Below are 26386 nucleotides of genomic sequence, written 5' to 3'. Positions count from 1 at the left end.
TAAATTCCTGTTGTTTAAGCCACATTGCCTGTGGTATTTGTTATGGCAGCTGGAGCTGACATATCTTTCCTCTGAAGGCCTGTGCACCCCCATGGCAGGAGTGGTGTCTGCAAGTGAAGACACCTTTCTCTCTCCCCAGCTGGACTCCTTCAGTGTCCTCACTCCTGCTTTCCTCCTGGGATAGTCTCCCTGCCCGGTCCTGTTTCCTTGTCCACGGAGTCAGACAACAGACCTCAAGGGAAAGGGTGAGTGCTGAGGATCACGGCGGGCAATAGGGCCCCAAGACAGGAGCAAGATGACTCTTTCATTAGTTTGTATTTGTTTTTTTCATGCTTGGTTTGTGGGGTGGCAGCAGTTGGACAGGAAAGCGAAGAAGGGACCACTGAAAGGTGATGGGGCTGTGGGAGGGGAGAGGCAGAAGGTTTCAGCGAGGAGACTGGGCCCTGAGGCAGAGAGCAAGAGCAGAGGGGCTTGGGGGATCACTGCAGGGCTTTCCATACGGCCCCAAGCATGAACAACAGCAGGGGCCAGCTCTGTGGAGGCACAAAGGCTGTGCCAGGCCCAGGCGAGCCCGCAGCCTGCAGAGTCTGGTATGGAAACAGGGCCTGAGGACGAGCGGACGTGGGCTCAGGGAGAGGTGTGAGTCTCTGGATCTCGACGATCCAGTCGGTGAAGTAGGTGACGTTGGTGAAGATGCTGGGGTAAATGGGATGACGGCAGTCAAAGCCCCAGCTGGACAGCCCCATCAGAACCCAGGCACTGGCGAAGTCACAGACGAGGGGCCCCCCGGAATCGCCCTAGGAAAGAGATGGGAGTTCATGTGGGTGACTGAGCCAGGTCTGAGAAGACCAGGTAGCAAGGTGGGCTTATGAGTCTCTGCCATCCAGGCTCACTCAGGTGCACCTCTGTGAAAGTCCCAACACCAGCGTCCCACTGCCGAGCAGCCCTGTTAGGCCATGCGGGCAGGCAGAGGAATCGCGCTACAGGACGTTCCTGATTGACCCTCGGGACCATCACTGATCTAAACCTGTCAACATGTGGGCCTCTGTGCCCAGCGAGGTCCTGGTGGTCCGGGACGGGCACTATCCAAGGCCGAGAAGGGGCAGCTGCACCATAGGGCCCAAGAGAGCTGCTCTGTGAGGAAAGCCTGGCCAGCTACAGCTGCGTCAGTGCCCAGCTCTTGCAGTACCCTGAACTGCAGCAGCATGTGCCCACGTGGGTCCTCCTCCTTTTTCATTCATTTAGTTAGGCCTTTAATTTTTCTCTCAACTTCTTGGTTGAACATTTTCAGAAAATGCCCATACCCAGGCGTGGTGGAGGCAGCCTGTTTTGCTCGGGGAGAAGATGGGGGTCCCCAGAAAGCTGCTGGAGTCCTAAAATGCTGTCAGGGCAGGACAATCTGCTTGGAAATCCCCTCACTCATCAGCCAAAGCGAAGGTCCCATCCTTGGGGGTGGGGGTGGGGGGGGGGAGCGGGGGCCGTAGCCACGCCTGCTGCTCCTCCACTCACCGGTCCAACACGCACATCCAGCATCCAGGGCAGCCTCCGCCTTTGGGCACAGCGGCGAAATGACAAGCCCCCTCTTTTGCGGTGCTTTTGTAAATAAGCCAATTAGCCTGCCATTGTCAGATGTGACATGTGGAAACAAGCCATGGAAGGGACAGGACAGGAAGGGAAGGGCACTTCATAGGGTGGAGGCACAAAGCTTTCCTGTGCTGAGACTCCAGGCAAGAAACAACCTAACTTTCTGATGCAGGAGAAGGGGGAGCAGTAAGTGCAGACGAGGAGAGGAGGGTTGAGCCAGGTGGGGGGGAGGAAGAGCAGTGATGTGTGCGGAGCAAGGGGGATAGATGGGACATGGGGTCACAGGGCCTTATGGTGGGGCGTTAGAATTGACCCCCATGGAGAACTGTCTAGGTTATGTCTAGCACCTGGATCACTCTGGTGCTGTATGGAGAATGAACCAGTTGCGAGGTAGCTACAGGAGGGAAGGTGAGAAATTACTGATGGGGAGGGGCCAGGGCAGTAAGAAACAGTCAGATTTGGGGCAATATGTTGAAGGAGGCAACAGGACCTTTCAAATCTGAGCCTTTCTCACCAACCAGGGAGGAACTGCAGAGGGGAAGCAGCAGGCTGAGCACGGAGCCCTGGGGTCTCCAGCATTTAGAGGTGGGAGGGGAGGGGACCAGGTGCACAGCAGAGTAGCTGGCTAGTCCTGGTGCCCAGGAAATGGGAGTGACACTTGCTGAAGTGCTGAGTGAGAGGAGGACTCAGGTCCACAGGTGGCTCTGGCAAGAACAGGCTCTTGGGGATGTTGGTCATGTGGCTCTGGTGGCACATTGGCGACACTCCTGTGTGGAGTGGGTTAGATTCAGTGCTGCTGTGAGTCTTTTGGGGAAGGAAGGCAGAGAAACTGGGCAATTGCAGGCGGGAGAGTGCTGTTGCACGTTTACACAGGAGCCAGGAAAGAGGGAGACAGAAGACGTGGAGCAGGAGAGCCTTTGGGCACCCAGAGCTCCAGGACAGACTGGCTGGGATGGGCCATGAGGCTCAGGAGAGATGGAAGATGCTAGGGTGGGGCTGGCAAGATGAATGGGCTCTAGGCTGATTGATTGCTTTGGCGTTCTCAGTGAAATGAGAAGATCTCCAGCTGAGGAGGGGGTGGGGGAAGTGGCGGCTTGAAGGAGAGAGAAGGGTACATGGTGTAGCTGGCCAAAAGTAACCCTCAAAGATGCCCATCCTCATCACTGGACCCTTTGGCTATGTTACCTTACGTGGCAAAAGGGACTCTGCAGCTGTGATGGAGTTGAGCATCTTGAAATAGGAAGACTATCCTGGATTATCTGGGTGGACCCAATGTAATCAGAAAGATTCTCATGAGGAAAGAGGGAGGCAGGAGGTCAGAGTCAGAGGAGGAGATGTGATGACAGAAGCAGAGGTAGGAGCAATGTGCTTTGGGGTCAGAGGAAGGGGCCATGAGCCAAGGAATGCTGGTGGCCTCGAAAAAGCTAGCAAAAGCAAGAAAACATTCTCCCCTAGAGTCTCCAGAAGGAACCAGCCTGGCCAACACCTTGACTTTAGACTTTTGACCTCCAGAAATGTAAGAGAATAAAGTTCTGTTGTTTTAGCCACCCACTTTGAGGTGATTTGTCACCGCAGACCCAAGAAAGTCATACACGGGGTCTTCTTGGAGATTGGGAATGTGCCATCATCACCTCGGCTCTTCCCCTCTGTGCTCCCTAGCTGGGGTGCCCTTGGCCCTCCCCACAGTGTACCCACCCCAAGCTGTTCAAGGCCAGGGGAAGGCCTGGTCCCTGTCCACTCCAGGCCTCAGGGATTCGTGCAGATGAGCCATGTGGTTGTCTATATTATGATGGATTCTGGGCCAGTCCGAGGGAGATGGGAAGGGCTCCAATAGCCTCCTAGCCCCTGGGGAGTTCTCAGAAGGCAGAGGAAGGCCCAACACTAATGTATCCCACGCAAAGTGAGCTGCACTTTGCACTACTGAAGACACGCAGCAAACAGTGTGTGTGTGTATGTGTGTGTGTGTGTGTGTGTGTGTGTGTGTGTGTGTGTTGGGCAGGGCCAGAGCAATGAATTCTACCTTGGGTGAGAGGACAGGTCTAAGACAGGCCCAGAAGAACAGGTACAATCCAGATAGAGGGAGGCAGACCAGGCCAGGAGATTGAAAGCCAGCAGGTGTTAAGCACCTACTGAATGCCAGGCACAGTACTGAATCTTCTATAAGGACCTTATTAAGTGGAGGCCGTTAGCAACCCCATTTCATGGGTTATCGAAGGTCGTAATCACTACATTACAGACTGAAGACTGGACCCAGGTCTGTCCTGCCCCACAGTCTGAGCACTGAGTGCTCCTGGGGTCTGTCTCTCCTCAGACTTGTTTCTGGGTGTCCTGTGCTGGGGGAGGGCACTTCAGTGAGAGAAGAGAGCCCCGGTTGGAGGTTGGGGGCCAGAGCAGGCATGTGACAGAAGATGAATCTAGATGGAACCTCTCAGACAGGCTGTGGTGACTGAAAGGCTAAGGGGGGCAGGAGGGGCCATGTGCTGGGGCTCCTGGGTGTCCAGCTCAATGGTGTCCTCAGCCTGGGGAGAAACGAGAGGGGGTGGGGTCAAGAGGCAGAATGGATGTCCAGCAGGCAAGCAGGCAAAGGGCTCCGGCCCTGAACTCCATGGCCATGACCTCTGCAGTCTGGAAGGGAGGTCTACGGTGACAGCCAGATGGGGACTCGGGGGACTCAGCCCTTTTATTTCACCTGCAGGTGCAGCTGACTCTGTGAGAACAACGGCCCAAGCCAGACAGCCATGGGTTGTGCACTGGGAACCAAGAAAGCTGGGTCTACCTCCTACCAGGAGGGCAGGTGGCCGAGCTTCTTCCCTCTGGTTCAGCAGCTCCACTGGGCTGCCGTGCAAACAGCTGTCCGTGAGGCCTTCTCAAGGACCAGGCGCATCCCATCCCTCCTGTGTGCATTTCCTGGGGTGCCAAAGCATATTACCACAAACTGGGTCACTATAAAAACAACAGAAATTTCTCTTCTCACAGTTCTGGAAACCAGAAGTCTGAAATTAAGTACCTCTCTGTCTATCCCTCAGCCCACTCTAAACTCAAAATGGTTTCATCTCGAGATTCTTAGCTAATCACATCTGCAAAGACCTATTTCCAAATCAGGTCACTTTCTGAGACTCCAGATGGTTACAAATGTAGGGGACACTATCCAACCCACTACACCATCCTTTCGACAATCCCGTGAAGGAGGCCTCAGAATCCTACAGTATAAATGAGGACATGGGCTCAGAAAGTGAAAAGACCTTCAGGGCAGAGCAGTGTCTCTAACTCCAGAACCCTAATGCTCTCCCCTCCACTCCACAATGCCATCTATGCAAGAGCTCCGCACATGATGCCAGCTTGGGAGGCTGGGCCCTGAGGCGGATATGGTGGAGGTCAGGTTAGGCTTGGAGTCAGAATACGGGGGACCAGGTTGTGCTGCCTTATTTTAGGGTAGCTACTTTCCCTCTCCGGACCTGTTTGCCCACCTCTAAAATTGGGCATTACAGAGAGAGGAAAGAAATGTTTACAATTCAAATATCCAACAGTGGACTCATACCTGTAATATGTAAAAATACACAAAGAGCCCCTAAAGGAAAAGAAGACAACCCAACAGAAAAGTGAGAGGGGGGAAAATCTTGAAGGGAAACTTTAGAGAAGATATCCAATGACAATAAACATATGAAAGTACATTTACCTTGTCATCAGGGACATGCAAACCACCATAAGCTATCAAAATGAGAAAAGATGGAAAGTGCAAAGTGTTGGCGAGGATATAAACTCTCATCCAGGACTTCCCTGGTGATCCAGTGGTAAAAAATCTGTCTTCCAATGCAGGGGACGCAGGTTCAATCCCTGGTTGAGGAACTAAGATTCCAAATGCCGTGGGGCAACTAAGCCAGCGTGCCGCAACTAATGAGCTCGTGCGCCTCAAGAGAACCTGCATGCCACAACTACAGAGCCCATGCACTCCGGAGCCCCACGCACAACAGCTAGAGAGAGAAAACCCACACACGACAACTAGAGAGAAGCCTGAGAACCACAACCAGAGAGAAACCGGAGGAGACCGCGCACCATAACGAAAGATCTCGCATGCCTCAGCAAAGATCCCTTGTGGTGCAACTAAGACACGACACAGCAAAAAAAAAATAAGGAAAATAAATAAATAAAATAAATAAATATTAAACTCGCATCCACTGCTGGAATGAAGTGCAACCACTTTGGAGATGTTGTTAGGAGATATCTGCCAAAGCTGAATATACACATACCTTTTAATTCAACAATTCTACTCAAGGGTTTCTGTGAAATAGAAGATAAAATATTTGGAAGTGAAATGAAATGAAAAACTTGGAAACCTCTAAAATACCCATCAAGAGTAGAACTGATCATAGAATTCAATTCACACAATAGAGTCCTGTAGAGCAATAAGACTCAACAAACTATAACTACATTTAACAGTTTGGATGAATCTCACAAATATAAAGACACGAAAGATTGACAACTGGAAATAAATTCTATTTATGGAATATTCAGAATCTAATCTAAGTTGTCAAAAGTGAAGACGGCGGTTTCTGTTGGGTGTTGGTGATAGGAAGGAGGTGTGAGTGGGACCTCTGGGGTATTGGTCATCTGTTGCGTAACTATGTGAAAGTTCATCCAACTTATGAAAACAGCATGAATAGATTCTTTTGTATGTATGTTATACTTAAATAAAAACTTTAAGGTATGCCTCATAAAAAGATGCTGTTTGAGGGTGCTGCCAGTAGATGCCCTTATGTGCAAGGGGCTTAGGAAGGGGCTATCCTGGGGGACACTGCCAAGGAATTGAGCCCAGGAAGACATGTGGAGGGAGGAAATGGGAAGTCCCAGGGGTCTCCACAAAGACAGTAGAGGCAACACAGCCCCTCCCCTAGGGAAACTGAGGCCCTGAGAACAGGCAAGGGAAGAACAGAAATGACCTTACTCACTTGGCAGATGGCCTTTCCTGTCGAGAAGTCCCCAGCACACAGCATGTCCTCATGCACGGAGAAGTTCTTGCCTTTTCTAAGTCTGTAAAATATATTACAAAACTTGTTCTCAGTGAAGCCCACCTTACCCTCCTGGAGATGGAAGGGTTCGAGCAGAGGCGCTGCGAGGATAAGGAGGAAATCAGTGAAGGGTGCTGTGGCTTAGCTACAGGCTACTCTGCCTTACTGTTCACCACTTCAACATGGACTTTTCTCAGCACAGTTGAGCCTTCAGCACTGTTTCAGTCTTCTACCTATGCCTAGTAAGCCCTCCCCCTTTTCTCAAACTTTTCCAAACTCATCCTATTCCCTCCACCTCCCTCATAGCAATAGACCACACCTCTCCTATTCTACAAAGGAAAAAGGCAAATCCCACCAACACATGCCACTCAGTGGTGCTTAGCAACCATTCACCAACATACCTACCCTTTCACAGACCATCCCATCCGCTCTCCATTTGTCTATCATTAACCTTTCCATCCATCCACCAATTCCTCTATCCATCTACCTATCTTTCCTCTTTCCTCATGTCCCATTCATCCACTCACGCTTCCATCCATTTGCCCATTTACCCATCTTTTGATCCATCTCCGCTCACTCCAACTATCTCTGCCTACCATCCTTTCACCCACCCATCCATCTTTCCTTCCACCCACTCATCCTCCCACCTACCCTTCACCCATCCACCCTCTCATCCAATCACTCATTTATTCCTCTGTCCTTGTGTTCAGTATCTTTTAGACACTAATGATACACAGGAACATTCTTAGTTGGGGGAGACAGGGATACCGAGCAGGGCCCTGAGGGGCTCCTGGGCACAAAGGCTTTCTGTGTCCCCCATTTCTTTGATTACAGGAAATAGACTTCATTCAGCCTCCATGACCTTCTCTGAGTTCCAACGGGCAGATTCAAGCAGTTGTTAATCAGGGAAGGGAGGGGATGCGAGACCAGTGAGAAACAGTCAAGAGAAACACAGTGCAGCCTTGGGGCAAGGTCCTGGCTCCCCAACAATGGATATACAAAACAATATCTTTGAGCTGTTTTGCAGATACTGAAACCCCCTCCAGGTGGGAGAAGTTAATGATTAACAATGGTGTGCTGCCCACAAGCATGTAGACCCCAGACCAGTTGGAACCTGAAGGTTGATGATGCTGACTCTTACTTACCTCACCCCCACCTCATCAGCAGAACGTCCAAGAGCTGATCATGCCCTCTTTGAACCATTACTATGAAACTTCTCACTATCCTCTCCAAGTAGAGACACAGTTTTTCGAGGCAGGAGCCCACTGTGTCCCCGTTTGCCTGGCAAAGTAATAAAGCTATCCTTTTCTACTTCACCCAAAACTCTGTCTCCAAGATTCTATTTAGCACTGGTGTACAGGGAAGCTGAGCTTTTTGTATCAACAGGGTAAATGAAGTAAATAAGTAGAATTGTTTTAGATCTAATAAGTGGTGTAAAGGAAATAAAACAGGGACATATGCTATTAGAGGTTGCCTGTTTTAGCTCATATGATCAAGTAAAACTCCTCAGAGGAGCAGCTGAGTTGTACATGTAAAGAAGTGAGTCATGCCAAGGTTAGCAGGGAGAGCGAGTGAGGCCAGGGAGGCAGCCAAGGTGAAGGCCCTGAGGTGGCGATGGCCTTGGCGTTTTCAAGCAGGAAGGAGGCCTGCTGGCTGGGATGGTGTGGGTGAGGGATGTAGTAGGAGATGAGCAGAGAGGAATTGGGGCCAACATTACACAGGGCCTGAGAGCCAAGGCAGGGAGTTATGACTTTTTTCTAGGTATAAATGAGAAGGCACTGAGGGTAATGAGCAGGGAACTGGCATGACTCCTGCTTTAAAGAAAACACTCAGACAGCTATGTGGAGACTAAAGTATAGCACACAGGGTGGGATCTCAGAGACCAGTCTGGAGGTACAGGCAAGCAATTATGGTCTATAGGACCAGGGTGGCAGCAGTGGGGTACCTACAAGGTGCCTGGCCCTGCCCGGGCCACAGGCTGGGATATTAAAACAAGAAAGACAGGGTTTCTGTCCTCAAGGAGGAACAGTCTGTGTGTGTGTGTTTGTGTGTGTGTGTGTGAGAAATGTGGTGTATGTGTGGTGTGTATGTGTTGTGTATGTGGTGTGAGGATGCTGGGAACCTGGTTGTTTGTCCTATGATTAGGGAGTGTTCATGACATACTAGTAGGCAAGGGCCAGGGATGCTGGCACATCCCACGCAATGAAGACAGGGTCTGTTCAAAATGCCTGTAGCACCTCTGTTGAGAAACACGGTACCAAATTATGACCCTACAAATAATTAAAATATATATTCTTTTTCCCCTTAATTTTGCACCATAAGCATTTCCCCCAACCATAAATACTCCTTTCTTTAATAAAGACTCTGGCTCATAAGTCTTTGCCTACATTTCTCCTCTTTCAATCTTAAAAAACATAATTTTTTTCCTGCGTTATGCAGTGCACCTAACAAGCTTCCAAAGTAGATAGCTGAGCTGCGTTGGGAGAAGAGCAAAGTGAGGTTCAGAGAGTGAAACACTCTCAAGTCATAATCATTCTAACTTCATCAGGCAGGCTCAGAGGTCAGAAGTCGTACGTGTGTTTTCCTTCCACTTTTCCTAAGCTCCTCTTACGGCAATGGGAAATCAGAGTGTTTGTTTGTCAGTGGCCTGCAATGGACCAGGCCCCAAGCATGACCTTTGAGTTGAATCAAGTCATCTCAGATCCATGGTTGATTAAAACCTTGGAATCCAGAACCAGAAAGACTACAAGAACCCAGAATCTTGATTCCAAAAGTCAAAGATTCCCAGACTTCCAGTGTAAACCTTTGCACTTAGGGAACACTGAAGCTTTACAGTCACACACTTGCAGAACTAGAACTAGAATGGTCCACTCCTCTAGAAATGACGCTTAGTGGGCCAGGGTCCAGTGCCTCTTTGCTTGGGGACCCCTCAGGAGGAGCCACACCTCCCTTCTTCCCTCCTTTGTCCTTCTCCCCTTCCTCCTCCCCACCCTCATCTGCCCCCAACCCGACTCTCCTACACCCTCTCACTTTCCTCGTTGAGCATCCCCCAGCCAGTTATCCAGCAGGATGAGTTACTGGGTAGCTGCATGCCAGGGACTGGGAGGCAGGTGGGGATGATGTAGGAGGTGAAATTCACAAGAAAGAGCAGCTGCAACATGGCTATGTCACTCCCGAAGGGATGTAACTTCTCAAAGTCTGGGTGCATGATAATCCGGCTCAGTGACATCTCTCGGGTGTGCTGGGTGTGCTGGTGCAGCTGGGTGCTTCCTAACAGAACCCGGTAGTTCTCCGGGGCGTGAGATTTTCTGGAGGAAGAGGGCACATTGTCACCGTCGTCTCTGCGTGTGGGCTAGCTCTTTCCGTGCATCCTCATCTAACTGCCCACAGGCCTCTACCCCACATGATGCTAGACAGCTTTTATCTCCCCATTTCTAGCGTTCAGGAGTCCTTCTTTCTTGGGGCTAATTGCTATTCTACTTACAACCTCAGACACACGGCTTCTCCATCACACACTAGAATCAGAGGAGCATTGAATCCTTGTGCTGGAAAGATCGTTGGTGGCGTATCAAATGAAGGTCTTTGATTGTACACAGGAGGAGTTCTGGCTCAATCCCAGCTCTAACTTTACCCTTCCCAAGACTCCCTACAGTCCACCTTCTGGCCCCACACTCTTCCTGACCTTTCCTTTCTTTAAACACCTTCCTGCCCAAGGGCTGCTTCTCCATTTAGTTATAAGGACTCACAAAAGATTTGTTAAATAAATGAGCAAATGAGTGCAGGAAACAGAGCCTTGCCTTGTTCCCTGAACACAGGTGCTGAAACTCCCCACCTCCCTGACTGTTTGCACGGCTCATCCACCTGGAGACCCCCTCATGCTCCCCTTGCCCAAACCCTTCCCCTCCAGCAAGCCCCTCGCTCTGCATAGCCCTTCTCCGGAACCCCCAGCCCATGCATCTGCCCTTCTCACCCATGTTGGGCCTTCTCTTGTGACAGGATGGAGACAGGGTGAGGTGGGGACTTGCCACCCCTGATGTCACAAAGGGGCTTGCATGGATCGTCGTATGGAGTAGGCGCCAATAGGACTCTAAGCTCCGAAAGTTCCAGCTCCCAGACCTGGGCTGTGATGCCCCAACTCCCTGGGGACCCCTCTGCATCTGTTCAGACCCAGGCACTGAGCCAGGCCCAGGACGGCCAGGGGAATTAGACCCCTGAGCAGCAATGTCACTCTCCCAGGGAGCCCCAATTCCCTCCTGTGCAGCCTGGCACCGTGGCTCCCCACAACGCACACCGGCGGCCATGACTCCTCCTGGGCACACAGTTGTGCGGGAGGAATAAGAAGAATTGCCCAGCTGCTGGCCAGACACGCGGCCCCAGGTCCCCGCCTAGAATCTGACACCTGGAAATGTGGGGACGTTCAGAGGAAGCTGTGATCTGAGATGGGTCCACACCGCACGGCAGCCAGGACGGACACTGCCACTCTCCTGAGGCACATCTGTGTTGAAGGACAGGCACAGGGGCGGATGGCAGAGCATGAGGCGGGTCTGAGCAGGTGAGCAAGGAGGCCAGTCCAGGTGGAGGGTACACAGGCCAAAGGCAGGAATGACATGCATCTGAAGGCCACAGACTGCCCCAGAGAAAAGCCCAGAGGAGCTGACGTGGGATGTCCATCACCCCTCTTCTCCTCTTCCCCCATGTCCCCCTCGCCTGCCAGTGCCTGTGCTGGCACCCTGGAAGGAGGACTTACTTCAGAAAGCAGTGGGCAGTGGAAACGACCCAGTGAGAGTTAATGAGGACAGCTCCACAGACGTGCGAGCCCTGGTACTGCAAGCTGGCCTGCCATGGCCACTGGCCAGCCGCCACGTCCTGGCCACCGTAGATCTTCCCCATCACCTTGGGCTTCCCGCACACTGTGCAGACTCCCCTGCCACCTACGATAGAGACACTAGTAGTACCCCAAATGCCACTACCAGGAAGGCCCCGTCCACTTCATAGATGGGAAAACCAAGGCCAAGCGTCCAGTGGCCTAGCCAAAATGACAGTGCTACCTGGACTCTACTTTCACTGGCTGCCCCTGAGAACTGGACAGAGCAAGCCCTGTGGGGATGAGGACCCAGAGGTCTGGTGGGATGGGGCAAGGGGGGACCTAAGGTAGCCACAGCAGCTCACAGCAGCATCTCCAGGGAGAAGGACATCCCCGAGTGAGGCTGCCAAGGGCTGGGCACGTCACAGACCTTATTTCCCTCAACTAGCACACCTCAATGCCTACTCTTGTAGATCAAAGAGCTAAAGGTCTCAGAAGTTGCCCACATTACTTGCTCAAGATCATGGCTTCTAAGGGCCTGTGCCTCCTCCATGCCCCCCCGGTGTCTTAGGGAGGGAGATTTGCAGTCTGTGGTGCTGTGTGAGCTGGGGAAAGTCATTCCCCCTCTCTGACTCAGGATTCTACATTTCTAAAAGAAGAGGGAGTGGGCTAATGAAGACAGCCCTGGCTCTAGGACTCACACCTGGGAGGGCAGGGGGTGTGCCCAGGCCCCGTGAGAGCGGGCATCTTGGTCTAGGGCCTGCGCTCCCAGGGCCTCACGGAGGGGAATGAGACCCGCGGCCCTGGACTCAGGGCCACTCGTTCATCAGTCCTGGTGCTTTCCTCCACCCAGCCACCCAGCCTCAGGGTCAGACCCTGCTATGTCCCCACTTCCACAGTCCCACAGAGGTCCCACAGTCGCACAGAGGCACTTCCCACCCAGAGGCTCCACAGTGGGGAGTCGGTGACCCACCTGTGTTGAGGGGGTCTCTGGGCTGCCCGGTTGCTGGCCAGGGCAGAGAAAAGATGAAATTCAGTGACTCAGGGCACCCAGGCCCTGGTCACAGCCGGCCCCCTCAGGCCCTGCAGTTTAGGCCGTTTCCGCCCTCAACAGAGGCCCCAACGCACCTGTGGCTCCCGGGGCCAACCGCTGCGCTTCCGGAGTCGGAGCGCTGCCCTCCACCGCTCCGCCCGCGCCTGGAGCCCAGCCGGGGGCGGCCGTGGCCGTGGCCGGGGACCCTCGCAGCTCCCGGGTGGCCACGGGCAGCAGCAGCAGCCAGAGAAGGGCCACAGGCTGGCCTCGGCCTTGGGCGATCCACGCCTCCGTGCCCATTGCCAGGGTTGCTGACTCCCGCCTGACCCCAGCCTGGCCCTGCCTGACCTTGCCCTGACCCCGCCTCAGCCCAGCCCTCAGCCCACCCTGACCTTCTTCATAACCTTTTAAACAACTCTACTAAGATATAATTTATATACCATGAAGTTCACTTATTATTATACAAGGGACAATTCAATGATTTTCTGTACATTTTTTAAAATTTATTTATTTATTTATATTTAAATAAACTTTTTGTTTTAGATTTATGAAAAAGTTGCAAAGACAGTACAAGGAGTTCCAAGATCCCCCTCACCCACTTTCCCCTAATATTAAGATCTTATATTACTATGGCACATTTATCACAACTAGTGAGCCAATATTGAGACATTATATTAACTGAGGTCCATTCTTTCTTTTTTTAAATTTTTTTAAGCTTAAGGTGTATAGCATAATGATTTGACTTCCATGCATCATGAAATGATCATCAGAATAAATTTAGTGAACATCCATCATCCCACATAGATACAAAATTAAAGAAATGGAAAAAAAAATTTTTCCTTGTGATGAGAACTCTTAGGATTTACTCTATCAACTGTCATGTATAACATACGGCAGTGTTAATTATATTTATCATGTTGTCCATTACATCCCTAGTACTTATTTATCGCATAACTGGGAGTTTGTACCTTTGACTGCAGCTAACCAGTTCTCCCTCCCCCAATCTCCGGCCTCTGGTAACCACAAATCCGATCTCCTTTCCTATGAATTTGTTTGTTTTTGAAGTATAATTGATGTACAATGAAATGCTATGTTAGTTCCTGTTACACAACATAGTGATTGGTTATTTCTGTACATTTCAAAATGATAAGTATAGTTATGATATGTCACCATACAAATATATCACATAATTATTGACTATATTCCCCACACTGTACATTTCATACTCATTTATTTTGCAACTGAAATTTTGTACCTCTTCATCTCCCTCACCTGTTGCTTTCTTTCCCCCAACACTCTCCCGTCTGGCAAGCACCTGTTTGTTCTCTGTATCTATAACTCTGTCTCTGTTTTGTTAGGTTTCTTCATTTGTTTTATTTTTTAGATTGCATATATAAGTGTAATCATACAGTACTTGCCTTTGTCTGACGTACTTCACTTAACATAATACCCTCATGGTCCATCCATGTTGTTGCAAACGGCAAGATCCCGTTCTTTATCAGATATGTGATTTGCAAGATTTTCTCCAAGTCTGTAGCTTGTTTATTCATTCTTTCAACAGTGGTGCTCAAAGAGCAAAAGTTTTTAATTTTGATGAAGTCTAATTTACTAATCTTTTCTTGTATGGATCATGTTTTTGATGTTATATCTAATAGATCATGAAGAGTTTCTTCTATGTTTTCTTTGAGAAATGTTAGGGGTTGTTTCTTACATGGGGATCTGTGATCAAGTTTTAGTTCATTTTTGTCTAGTGTGATGTAAGTTTCTGTTTCTTTGCTTTGGGTTTTTCCTGTGGATATCCATTTATCCCTGCACCTTTCCTTGGTTAAAAAAAGAAAGGTTAGTCTTTCTTGTATTGAATTGTCTTGGGACCTCTGTTGAAAATCAATTCATAATAAAAATTGTTTTATTTCTGGACTCTTAATTCTGTGCCATTGAACTGTATTCCTTTCCTTGTGCCTGAAACCCACTGTCTAGATTAATACGTATTATAGTAAAATTTGACGTCAGGTGGTGAAAGTTCTCCAGCTTTATTCTTTTGCCAAACTGTTTAGGCTATTCTGCATCTTTTGCCTTTCCATATGAATTTTAGGATCAGCTGTCAAATTCTACACAAAAAGAGCCTGCTAGAATATTCACAGGGACTGCATTGAATTTATAGATCAATTTGAGGAGAATTGCTTTCTTTTTTTTACTTAAAAATTTATTTATTTATTTATTTATTTATCTAATTTTGGTTGCTTTGTGTCTTCGTTGCTGCGTGTGGGCTTTCTCTAGTTGTGGTGAGTAGGGGCTACTCTTGGTTGCAACGTGCAGGCTTCTCATTGTGGTGGCTTCTCTTGTTGTGGAGCATGGGCTCTAGGCACGTGGGCTTTAGTAGTTGTGGCACACGGCTCAGTAGCTGTGGCTCACCGTCTTTAGAGCGCTGGCTTGTAGTTGTGCCTCATGGGCTTAGTTGCTCCGCGACATGTGGGATCTTCCTGGACCAGAGCTCAAACCTGTGTCCCCTGCATTGGCAGGAGGATTCTTAACCACTGCACCACCAGGGAAGTCCGAGAATTGCTTCCTTGATAATATGAAGTCTCCTGATCTATGAAAAAGAAATGTTTCTGTTTATATAGATCTTTAATTTCTCTCAGCAATGTTTTGTAGTTTTCAGTGTACAGATCTTGCAGCTCTTTATTAAATTTATTTCTAAGTATTTTATTCTTTTCCATGCTACTGTGAATGAAATCATTTTGTTAATTTCCTTTTCATCTTTTTGTACTCAGTATATAGAAATGAAATTTATTTTTATAAGAAATGTTTCCTGTGACCTTCTTAAACTTGTTTATTCATTCTAGTCTGTTTTGTTTTGTTGTATTTTGTTTTGGTGGGATCATTGGTGTTTTCTAACACATAGGATCATGTCCTGTGTAATAAAAGTTCTAATTCTGCCATTTAAAGTTGGGTGCCTTTAATTTCTTCTTTCCCTCCTACCTTCTTTTTTTCCTTTTTCCCTTCTTTCCTTCCCACCTTTCTTTCCTCCACTTCTTAGAGACTATATTTTAAGGACCTTGCTTTTCAAATATGGTCTATCAATCTTTGTCTTTAACTTTGTTTCATCTATTCACATTCAATGTGATTATTGATATGGTTGGAATTACATTTTCCACTTTGGTATTTGTTTTCTGTATGTCTCTTATCTTTCCCCCCACTTTTGAGACAGGCTGGGACCTGGGACCCTTTGCTGCAGTGCTACAGCAGATTTCTATAAACTGGTGTATGCATGGGTGAGAGTCCCACCTGTGGGTTAGGTTCCTACAGATGAAATACAACTGTCTGGTTTCCAGGCTCGATCACCCCGGTGGGCAGTGGACGGGGTGCACCCTCCTTCAATGGCCCTTTCTGAAAGCTTGCAGGTTGGTGCCTGAAGAGACAACTGCAGGGTCAGGTTGAAATGGCAATCTCTCTCTTTCTCTTTCTCTTTTACAGTCTTTTCTGTCCCTCCTCCCTTTAGCTTTCCCTTGGTCCTTATACCTGCACTCCCATCCCCTTTATCCTGAAAACTTCTTGTTTGTGTCTAAGTTTTTGTCATTGGTATCTTTGTTTTATGAGTTTTGTCTGTCCAACTGCTCCTACAAGTCTCTGCTAACATTGTGGGCATGGTGAAGCTCTTAAACCCTGAAATACAAACGGATCCCACATTGTCTGAGACTCGACTCCAGCCTTGGGTTACTTAGTGGGATTTTAAAGAACAAAAAAAGAAGAGAGGGGCTTGCACCTCTCTCCTCTGCCTTTGCAATGTAACTATTCTGCCTGGACTCTCAGGGACTCCCTGATCCATCTGTAGTCCCCAGACTGAGGGAAAAAAAGAGACCTTTTTAAATTCAAGCAGGAAAGCTAAGAGATCTCTGATTTTGTAAAAATTAACTTGTGTGGCTTAAGCTTGTGGGTTTAATTAATAGAGACCTGTCTGTATTATCAACATTAAGTATAATACTTCTATCGTACCTAGGGTTACTGGAAGTCAATAAGTGCATATTGTTTCTGTGATAAAATCTGTTAGCAAGGAAAATAACCTGATATGATTAAAATTTTAAGTAAATATAACTGGATAAGAGCTTTTTAGTAAACTCAATGGGAATAATCATGTTTTCAAAATGTCCATCTAGAACAGTCCCTCCAAATTTTGGTAACTTGAAACTAAATTAAGTTAAATAATGGGAATCCATTGAGTATCCAGGCCGTTTCAAATAAGATGAAATATTGGAACATCAATTGCTAAACAGGTCTAAATTTACCTACTTTTGTTTTCTTGTGAGAGCGAAAGTAAGGATGTTTGGGTTTATTAGACACATATCTTACATCACATTAAGGAAAGAAATTGTGCTTTGGGAAGATACATGGGATCTTCCCAAGAGTTTATGGGATATTCCAATCAGGGAATGCTAATGTAAAAGACATTTCATTGTGACATAAGGAAGGTAGGATGTGTGCTTTCAGAAAAGAAGGTATGTGGAATGGAAATGTATTTTGTTAAATGGAAAAATGTGATTTTGTCCTACAGCTGGTTATTTCTGAATGGAAAAAAGAAGGGACAAAATATGGCTACAGAAAGTTACAGAAGATTTGCAGAAAAGGAACACTGAGAAGAGAATTTTTTATGTGGTTGGAATTTTCTAAGGTTGGATTAAATTTAATTAGGTAACCGGATTTTATCAAGGGTAGGCTGATATAAGACTGGATTTGGTTTCTTTCTCTCATAAGAGAACAAAGATTTCCTCGAATGCTCCTTTTGATAACAGATTGTGTGAGTTTCTGTGCCTTTAAGTGATCTGCATTTACTTTTGGAATCCTTTTTTTTTTTTTTCACCTTAGCTCAAGGAATAATTGTTTCACAGCAGCCTATGATTCTATTTGACTGGATGTTTTAAAACTTTTGGAAATTTTTGACAGATTTCCCAAATATCAAATTCTAATTGAAATTCTTTTGACTTCCAGTTAACTTTGGGATGCTTCATGGGGCCCCTGGAGCCTCCCAAAGAGAGATCCTAAACTAACTGGGTTCATTTGGTGTGTTAAATTACATGGGAAACATTGTCTAAACTCATTGTTGCCTGTGTCAGATGGAATCATCAGGCTCTCCCCAGTTTTATCATAGCTGTCAAACAGAGAGGGGAAAGGGTTTTAGGTTTTTCTGCTGTCTAGTCTCTCACCTTATTCTATGTCCAAAAAAAATCCCCTGTGGGAATACTCCCAACGTAGGCCCTTAGGTCCTGACCCCAATGGCATTTTCCATTGCACCCAACTCCAATTCCTCCAGGAGTTCCTTTTTTGCACCTCTAGGACCCCTTTCACTCAAGGCCTTGGCAGCCCATACCTTGTTACAGATCACCTATTGGGTGGCCACTTCCAAGCAGCCCACATCCTAGGTTTTATAGATGCTCAAACTCGAGGAGTACCCCCAGCATAGGGAAACGTTATAGGACAAAAGCCTCCTGGTAAATGTCTCTGGGACACTGGACTTCATTTCTAGGAGCACTTTTTCTCGGTTGCATGTTATTCAACATGGGATGATCCTCTTCTAAGCCAGAAGAAACACCTCTGGAGAGTATCCTTAAAAATTGGAAACTTTCAAAATAGACGGGCTGAAAAAGGAAACGTTTAAACTCTATTGTAACATTGCCTGGCCCTTGTATAAGTCGGGGAATGGAGAAAAATGGTCTGAAAATGGGTCTCTATAATACCGTGTTGCAATTGGATCTCTGCTGTTGCAGGACAGGAAAATGGACTGAGGCTCCCTATGTTCAAGCCTTCATGGTCCTGGGAATTCCCTGGCGGTCCAGTGGTTAGAATTCTGAGCTGTCACTGCTGAGGGCATGTGTTCGATCCCTGGTCGGGGAACTAAAATCCCACAAACCACATGGGGCTGCCCCCACCCCCCAAAATAAACCTTCATGGTCCTTTACCAAAACCCCACTCTATGGGTCTCCTGTAATCAAAAGCCTGGGGAATCAGAAACACTCCCGACATTTTAAATGATCCCCTTCTAGCTTTCTCCGACTCTCAGGGGGGGAAACCAAGCTTCACCTGCTTCCCCGGAGCCACCTACTCCTCCGGAGCCACCTACTTCTCCGGGTCCCTCTGACCAATCCCAATCTCTGCCTCCTTATGTCCCTTTATATCCTCCGTCGCCCCAGGAGGGAGAGACTAGTCCCTCCAGGGTAACTCGTAGTGGAACTTCCTGTCGCCCAGGATCAGGTTCAAAGTTAGCCCCCACCTCTGCCCCACAAGGCCTTTACCCCTTCAGGAATCAGCTGATGGAAACTGAAGCACTACTGGAGTGCATGTCCCCTTCTCAATGAGAGACTTAGGAATTTGTAAGGAGAATTTTGACAGGTTCTCAGAGAAACCTGACAAGTTTAGGGACGAATTTATCAGGCTGGGGTTGACATTCTCTCTCACCTGGCAGGACATCATGGTTATGCTGGCCTACTGTTGCACCCCAGATGCAAGGGAGCGTATACTGAGAAAGGCCAGGTAACACTCAGATGGCCTATTGGCCACCAATCCACACCGCCAAATTTTTCAGGTGGGTGGGGATCCAGTCCCAGAACATGACCCACACTGGGACTATGAAGATCAGGTAGGCCAGGCTAGGATGAGACATTACATGACTTGTCTATCAGAAGGACTGAAAAGGTGTGTGGTGAAGCCTGTAAATTATGATAAGGTCCGAGAAGTTGCAAAGGAAAAAGATGAAAACCCAACAGTCTTCCTGAGCCGAGTGACAGAGGCATTCAAGAAGTACACCAGTACAGACCCTGAGTCCGCAGAAGGGAGGACACTACTGGCCATGAATTTTATCACCCAGGCTACTCCTGATTATCAGGAGAAAATTACAAAAGCTTGAGTCTGGGCCCCAAACCCCACTGTCAACCTTGGTAGAGGAGGCTTTCAAGGTCTATAACAACCGCGACTTAATGGAGGAGTCCAATAAGGATAAGAGGCTAAAAAAGAAAACACAACTTTTGGCTGCTCTGATCCACCCACCATCTCGAAGGGACGCTGGAGGGCCAAGAAGCCTGGACAGACTGCCAAGAAGCTGCCTGGGCTCGAACAAGTATGCCTTTTGTTGGAAGGCGGGGCACTGGAAGGGGGAATGTCCTGAGCGCTTTCCTGTGAGACACCCAAGGGGCAACCTTGACTGGCCCCAGGTCCTTACAATTCTCTCCAATGAGAGATTCCTGCACACCAACTGATGGGGCCTGAGTGCCTTCCCAGCTCCAGATCCCACTCGATCCATCCTCATCACTCCAGCAGAGCCTCGGGTCAACCTCGATGTGGCAGGTAGGAGAACTGAATTTCTTGTAGACACTGGAGCCACCTGCTCTGTTCTGACTTGGCCAGCTGCCCCCCTCTCCAACAGAGACTGTACTGTGACAGCAGTTGATAGACAGCCAAAGGTAAGGTGATTTACATCTCCCCTTGCCCACAGAGTCAGGCCCATTATTATTATTCACTCCTTTTTGTATATGCCAGAATGCCCTGTCCTCCTCCTCAGAAGAGATTTGCTAAATAAGTTAAGAGCTAGTATATTCTTAGGAGGTAGAGAATTCAAGCAGAGAATGCATCTGTTAGTAGCCCCAGATGACCCACCTGCTGGTCATCAAAATATTCCCCAAGACATTCCCCAAGAAATTAGGGAACAAGTAGATCCTGCAGTTTGGGATACCTCAGTGCCAGGAAGGGCAAAACCTGTTCCCCCAATAAACATAAAGTTAAAGCCTGGGGAAAAATACCCCTGGAAAAGATCTTTTAAAGCCTGAGGCCCTGAGGGGAATCCAACTGCTGCTCAGCAAGTTCCTAAAACACAGACTCATTAGGCCCTGCCAATCCCCTTGCAACACCCCGATCCTCCCCATTCAGAAGCCTAATGGGGAGTTTTGGTTTGTGCAAGACTTACAAGCAGTGAATGAGGCACTCATCCCTATTCACCCATTGGTGCCAAACACATACACCTTCCTCACCCAAGTGCCAGGGAGCACCCAGTATTTCCCTGTTTTGGACCGCAAAGATGCACTTTTCTGTATTCCTCTACATCCTGAGTCTCAATACCTTTTTGCCTTTGAATGGAGGGACCCTGACACCCTGGAGGCCACCCAGTATACGTGAACAGTGCTTCCTCAGCGATTTGGGACAGCCCCCATCTTTTGGAAACACGTTAGCAAGGGAACTGAGGGAACTGAGCCTTGAGAAGGGAACTCTGCTGCAATACGTTGATGATTTATTGATAAGTAGTGAGACCGAACAAGATTCAGATCAAAATACCATTAGGGTCCTAAATTTTCTGGCAGCAAGGTGATATAAAGTCTCTCCAACAAAGGCTCAGATCTCACAACAGTGGGTTCAATATTTAGGATTTGTTTTGACCCCAGGGGCACAAGCCCTGGCCATAGATCAAAAAACAGCAATTAGTGCATTACCATCTCCAACCGCAAAGAGGCAACTTCGAGGCTTTCTCAGGATGGCTGTGTTCTGTTGTGTCTGGATTCCAAATTATGGCCTTATAGCAAAACCCCTCTATGAGGCTCTAAAGGGAGAAGAAAGAGAACCCCTTCAATGGAATAAGGACCACTAGTGGGCCTTTGAGACTCTAAGGACTGAATTAAGTAGAGCACCAGCACTGGAGCTTCCAAATTTGGACCAACCCTTTACCCTATACATTCACGAGAAGTCAGGGATAGCACTAGGAGTCCTGACCCAAAAGCTGGGACCAGATCAGAGAACAGGGGGCTTACTTTTCAAAACAACTGGACTCAGTGGCCCTGGGATGGCCAAGCTGCCTGCGGGCAGTAGCAGCCACAGCCCTGTTAGTTAATGGGTCTTCCAAGCTCACCCTGGGACAACATTTAGATGTGTTAACCTCTCATCAGGTACAATCTGTGCTGGAAGTCAAAGGACATTGATTGACTGGAGGAAGGTTAACAAAATAACAGGCCCTCCTAATGGACACCCCCAACATTACCTTAAAGGTGTGTCAAACCCCAAACCCATAAACTCTGCTTCCAGTGGTCAAGAGTGGAGACTTATTGCATCAGTGTATAGAGAGCATAGAACAAACTTACTCCAGTAGGTCTGATCTTCTAGATGAGCCTCTAGACAGCCCTGAGGTCGAATGGTTTACTGATGGGAGCAGTTTTGTAGAAATGGTAAACTGAAAGGTGGTGTATGCCATAGTTAGCCTAGATAAAGTCATAGAAGCCAAGGCCCTGCCACCCCAGACATCAGCCCAAAAGGCTGAACTAATTGCCTTAACGAGAGTTTGCAATTAGGGAAGGATAAGAAATTAAATATTTTTACTGACTTTAAGTATGGGTTCCATGTGTTCCATGCTTATGCTGCCATTTGGAAAGAAAGAGGAATGGTAATCGCTAGAAGTTCCCCCCTAAAACATAAAGATTTGATTTTGACTCTTTTAGAAACAGTGCAGCTCCCGACCTAGGTAGCAGTAGTCCACTGTAGGGGCCATCACAGGGAGGGGCCTTTTGTTAGCCAAGGGAACAGCAAAGCTGATCAAATTGCAAAACAGACAGCTCGATTGCAGGAACCTGAACAAGTTATGGCCCTAGTGATTGGCCCCCTGAACTCCCTAGCTCCCCCACTATTCCCCACAGGAACAAGAAAATTCTGAGAAATGGAGCTATGAGCAAGGAAGCACAGGCTGGTATAGAAAGGAGGATAGGGTGCTAATCCCTGAGGCCCAACAATGGAAACTCACTAAGAGCTTACATGATGCCACCCACTATGGGAGGGGTGCACTATGGGACTTGATGCAAAAGGCTTTTTCAGGGAAGGAGCTTAAAAGAACAATAAAACAAGTAATGCTTGCCTGGAATTTATGTGCCCCTAATAACCCACAGACCTATCTACTCCCCACTTCGTTACTCAGGCCAATTCAATGCCGGGGGACATGCCTGAGGGAAAACTGGCAGTTAGATTTCACGCAAATGCCCTCACGATCAGGATATAAATATCTTCTGGTGTCTGTTGATACTTTCACAGGATGGGTTGAAGCCTTCCCCACCCGATCTGAAAAGGCCATGGAAGTGTGTAAGTCCCTTTTAGAAGAAATAATTCCTCAGTTTGGATTTCCAAAGTCCCTCCAGAGTGATAACGGGCCCTCTTTTATAGCCAAAATCACACAGGGGCTCACAACGGCCCTAGGGATAGACTACAAGCCACTTCTCGGCACCCTCAGTCTTCAGGGAAGGTAGAGAAAATGAACAATACTTTAAAGAAAACTTTAGTGGCATTTCCCTGGTGGTCCAGTGGTTGAGACTCCTTGCTCCCAATGCAGCAGGCCTGGGTTCAATCCCTGGTTGGGGAACTAGATCCCGCATGCCACATCTAAGAGATTCCCGCATGCCGCAAAACTAAAGATCCTGCATGCCACAGCAAAGATCCCATAGGCAGCAACTAAGACCCAGCACAGCCAAATAAATAAAGAAACAAATAAGTAAATAAATAAATATTTTTTAAAAAATAAAGAAAACCTTAGCAAAGGTCTGCCAAGAAACTCATGAACCCTGGACAAACTTGCTTCCTATTGTACTCTTCAGGGTCTGTGTAGCCCCCAGGAGTGGTCTGAGGCTTAGCCCATTTGAAATGACCTATGGGGGGCCTTTTCTTACTACTGATGTTCTATCAGACGAGGAAGTGAACCTGACCCTGAGATATATTATTAATCTAGAACAAGTTCAGAGGGCAATCCAGGATTATGCTCACAAGGCACTGTCAGCTCCCACTAAAGATACAGAGGAAGGAGCAGTTCCTTCACAAATAAACCCTGGGGACTAAGTTCTTCTTAAAACATGGAAAGGGGGGTGCCCCAAAGACCAACAATTGCCAAGATGAAAGGATCCTTATAAAGTAATTTTAGCCACCCCTACTGCTGTCAAACTTCAAGGGATATATATCTAGTTGCGTATATTTGTCCAGACTAAAGTTTTACCTCCAGAAACCCCACAGGTCACAACCGAAGAACAATACACCTCTGAGTCAGTGGAAAATCTGAGATACCTATTCAAAAGATAGGCACCATCAACAGGTAAGTAAAATGATGTAGTGGGTTGGACTCCTATTTGAAGCCTTAACAAGACTTGGAACCTCTGTTTTTTCCTTGGCTGATGCAGTTCTTGACAATTGTCTGGCTTTTGTCTTGCAGAACAAGATGGAGCTTGTGTGATAACTAATACTTCCTGCTGCACTTGGTTAACTAATACTTCCTGCTACACATGGATCAATGTGACAGGACAGGTAACAGTTAATATTAAGGAAATATACACCCAGGCAGAGTGGCTTCACAATTTCAACAGGGGCGATATTGCCTCCACTGTCTGGTCAACAGTTAAAAAAGAAGAAGAAGAAAGAAAGAAGCCCTCCCAAAGTTAACCTGGTTCCTTCCCTTTCCAGACCCTTTAGTGGCTATTGTTGTTCTTTCTAGCCCTTGTCTGTTTAACTTTTTGGTTAAGTTTGTGTCTTCTAGGCTCTAACAGTTTGAAGGAAGACTCATGAGGGCTCAAGGAATTCAGCCCATTCCAGTGGAGAGTGGCCCAGCTCCCTACAGGTCCTTGGAACAGTCAGCAAGGGATTTCTATACCTCTAGGGTAGGCTAGGGTCTGCAGACCCTGTCCAGCAGGAAGAAGTTTCAAAAGAAGAGACCTTTGGCCCCTCACCCCTTAAGAAGAAGGGTGTAGAGTCTCTCAGAGGGAAATGAGACAGGCTGGGACCTGGGACCCTTTGCAGCAGTGCTGCAGTGTTTGCATCTGGACAAACATTTCCTCAAGCCAAAAAATACAAAGAAACGATAAGGGACTAAAAATAACTGCGTGCATGCTCAGTTGGGACAAATTATGGACAAAAAATACAAAAAGACCAAAAAAGCCCAAATGCCACTTCTGAAGAGCCAGGAGAAAAAACAGGGGGTTGGGAGCAAAAACAGGGTACTGTGCATGCCCCCTGCACACAACATCACAAAGGGGTGGGCAAACCACCTAAGCCACCCCTCTGGCCCAACCCCTGGACACACCCTTACCCTCACCCCCATATAAGGAACCAGCTCGCCCCCCCCTCAGGGAGCAGGTTAACAAGGGAAACTGTTGTTTGTTCTGGCTCCCCCCTTGCTGCAGCAGGGGCTCCAATAAAGCCTTGCTTGAATTTCTTGTCTGGCCTCTTATCATTTTCTATTGATTAAGGAGGGCAAGAACCCTGGTCGGTAACACTTTCACTTCTCTACTTCTTTCTTTTCCACTATATACATTTTTTTATTGTGCCCTACTAAGTCCTTTGTTGATTTTGTAGCTGTATTTTCAGTTACTTACATAGTGGTTGCTGTATTAGTTGGGGTTCTCCAGAGAAACCGAACCAATAGGAATCAGGAGAGAGGGAGAGAAGAGGGAGAGAGAGAGATTGATTTTTATTATGAGGGGTTGACTCACATGATTATGGAGACGGAGAAGTCCCATGATCTGCCATCTGCAAGCTGGAGACCCAGGAAAACCGGTGGTATAATTTCAGCCTGAGTCTGAAGGTCTAAGAACCAGGGGAGGCAATGGTGTAAATCCCAGTCTAGGGGCAGAAGAAGACCAATGTCCCAACTCAACCAGGCAAATAAGAAAGAAAAAAAGGCAAATTCTTCCTTCTTCTGCCTTTTGTTCCATTCAGGCCCTCAACAGGTTGGATGATGCTCACCCACCCTGGGGAGGGCAGTCTACTGAGTCCACCGATTCAAATGCTGATTTCATCCAGAAACACCCTCACAGACACACCCAGAAATAATGTTTAATCTGGGCACCCTGTAGTGCAGTAAAATTGACACAAAGATTAACCATCATAGTTGCTATAATCATTACACTGTGCATCTTAATTTACCCGAATCTACTTTAGATTATTAAGTTTGGTAATAGAGAAACTCATCCAATATAGTTCCATTAACTTTCCCTCCTTTGTGCTGTTATTGTCATTTTTATTACATCTCTATGATATATCATCAATACAATATTTTAATTTAAACTTTATACATTCTTTAACCTTTTTAATTCAGTTAGTAAAGGATAGGGAAATATATTTATGCAGTCTTATACAGTTACCCTTATATTTACCATTTCCTTGCTCTTTATTTCCCCCTGTAAATTTGATTTAACATCCTATATCCTTTTCTTTCATATGGAAAGACTTTCTTTAGTATTTCTTATAAGGCAAGATTGCCAGCCATGAATTATCTCAGTCTTTGTTAATCTGAAAATACCCTTATTTCAACTTCATTTTGAAGGATAGTTTGACTGGGTATGGAATTCTTGGTTGACAGATTTTTCCTTTTAGCACTTTGAGTATTTTATCTCACTGTCCTCCATTTTTTTTTTTTTTCTAATGAGAAGCCAGCTATTAATTGGAATGTTGTTCCTTTATGTAAGATAAGTCTTTTTTCTCCTGCTGCTTTCAAGATTCTCTCTTGGTCTTTATCTTTGATTTGATATGTCCAGATACAGATTTCTTTGATCCTACTTGGTGTATGTTGGGTCTCTTGAATTTTAGATTAATTTTTTTAACATCTTTATTGGAGTATAATTGCTTTACAATGTTTTGTTAGTTTCTGCTATATAAAAAATTGAATCAGCTATATGTATACATATATCCCCATATCCCCTCCCTCTTGTGCCTCCTTCTCACTCTCCCTATCTCACCCCTCTAGGTGGTCACAAAGCACCTAGCTGATCTCCCTGTGCTATGCAGCTGCTTCCCACTAGCTATCCATTTTACATTTGGTAGTGTATATATGTCCGTGCTACTATCTCACTTCATCCCAGCGTACCCTTCCCACCCCATGTCCTCAAGTCCATTCCCTATGTCTGTGTCATTATTCCTGTCCTGCTCGTAAGTTCATCAGAACCATTTTTTTTTTTTTGGATTCCATAT

General features: G+C 47.1%; 1 protein-coding gene across 1 annotated transcript; it reads right to left on the bottom strand.

Moving 5' to 3' along the window:
- Window positions 1-479: 479 nt before the first annotated feature.
- Window positions 480-18889, bottom strand: LOC132367806 (putative serine protease 47). Its single transcript, XM_059926399.1, has 6 exons — window positions 18875-18889; window positions 12523-12844; window positions 11338-11521; window positions 9621-9898; window positions 6531-6691; window positions 480-797 (listed from the first exon to the last, which is right to left on the bottom strand). The coding sequence occupies exons 1-6, from the start codon at window positions 18887-18889 to the stop codon at window positions 480-482; spliced, it is 1278 nt and encodes a 425-aa protein (XP_059782382.1).
- Between the last annotated feature and the right edge of the window lie 7497 nt (window positions 18890-26386).

The sequence above is a fragment of the Balaenoptera ricei genome, chromosome 6 (assembly GCF_028023285.1).
Source record: "Balaenoptera ricei isolate mBalRic1 chromosome 6, mBalRic1.hap2, whole genome shotgun sequence".
In the NCBI taxonomy this organism is placed as follows: domain Eukaryota; kingdom Metazoa; phylum Chordata; class Mammalia; order Artiodactyla; family Balaenopteridae; genus Balaenoptera; species Balaenoptera ricei.
This window is presented reverse-complemented; position numbering and strand designations above follow the sequence as displayed.

What these genes read in the sequence shown, in the direction of transcription:
- LOC132367806 (XM_059926399.1), bottom strand. An exon ending in GTTGGCCCCGGGAGCCACAG is followed by an intron (nt 11,522 to 12,522) that starts GTGCGTTGGGGC and finishes TCTCTATCGTAG; the next exon opens with GTGGCAGGGGAGTCTGCACA. An exon ending in CAGGAAAGGCCATCTGCCAA is followed by an intron (nt 798 to 6,530) that starts GTGAGTAAGGTC and finishes TCTCTTTCCTAG; the next exon opens with GGCGATTCCGGGGGGCCCCT.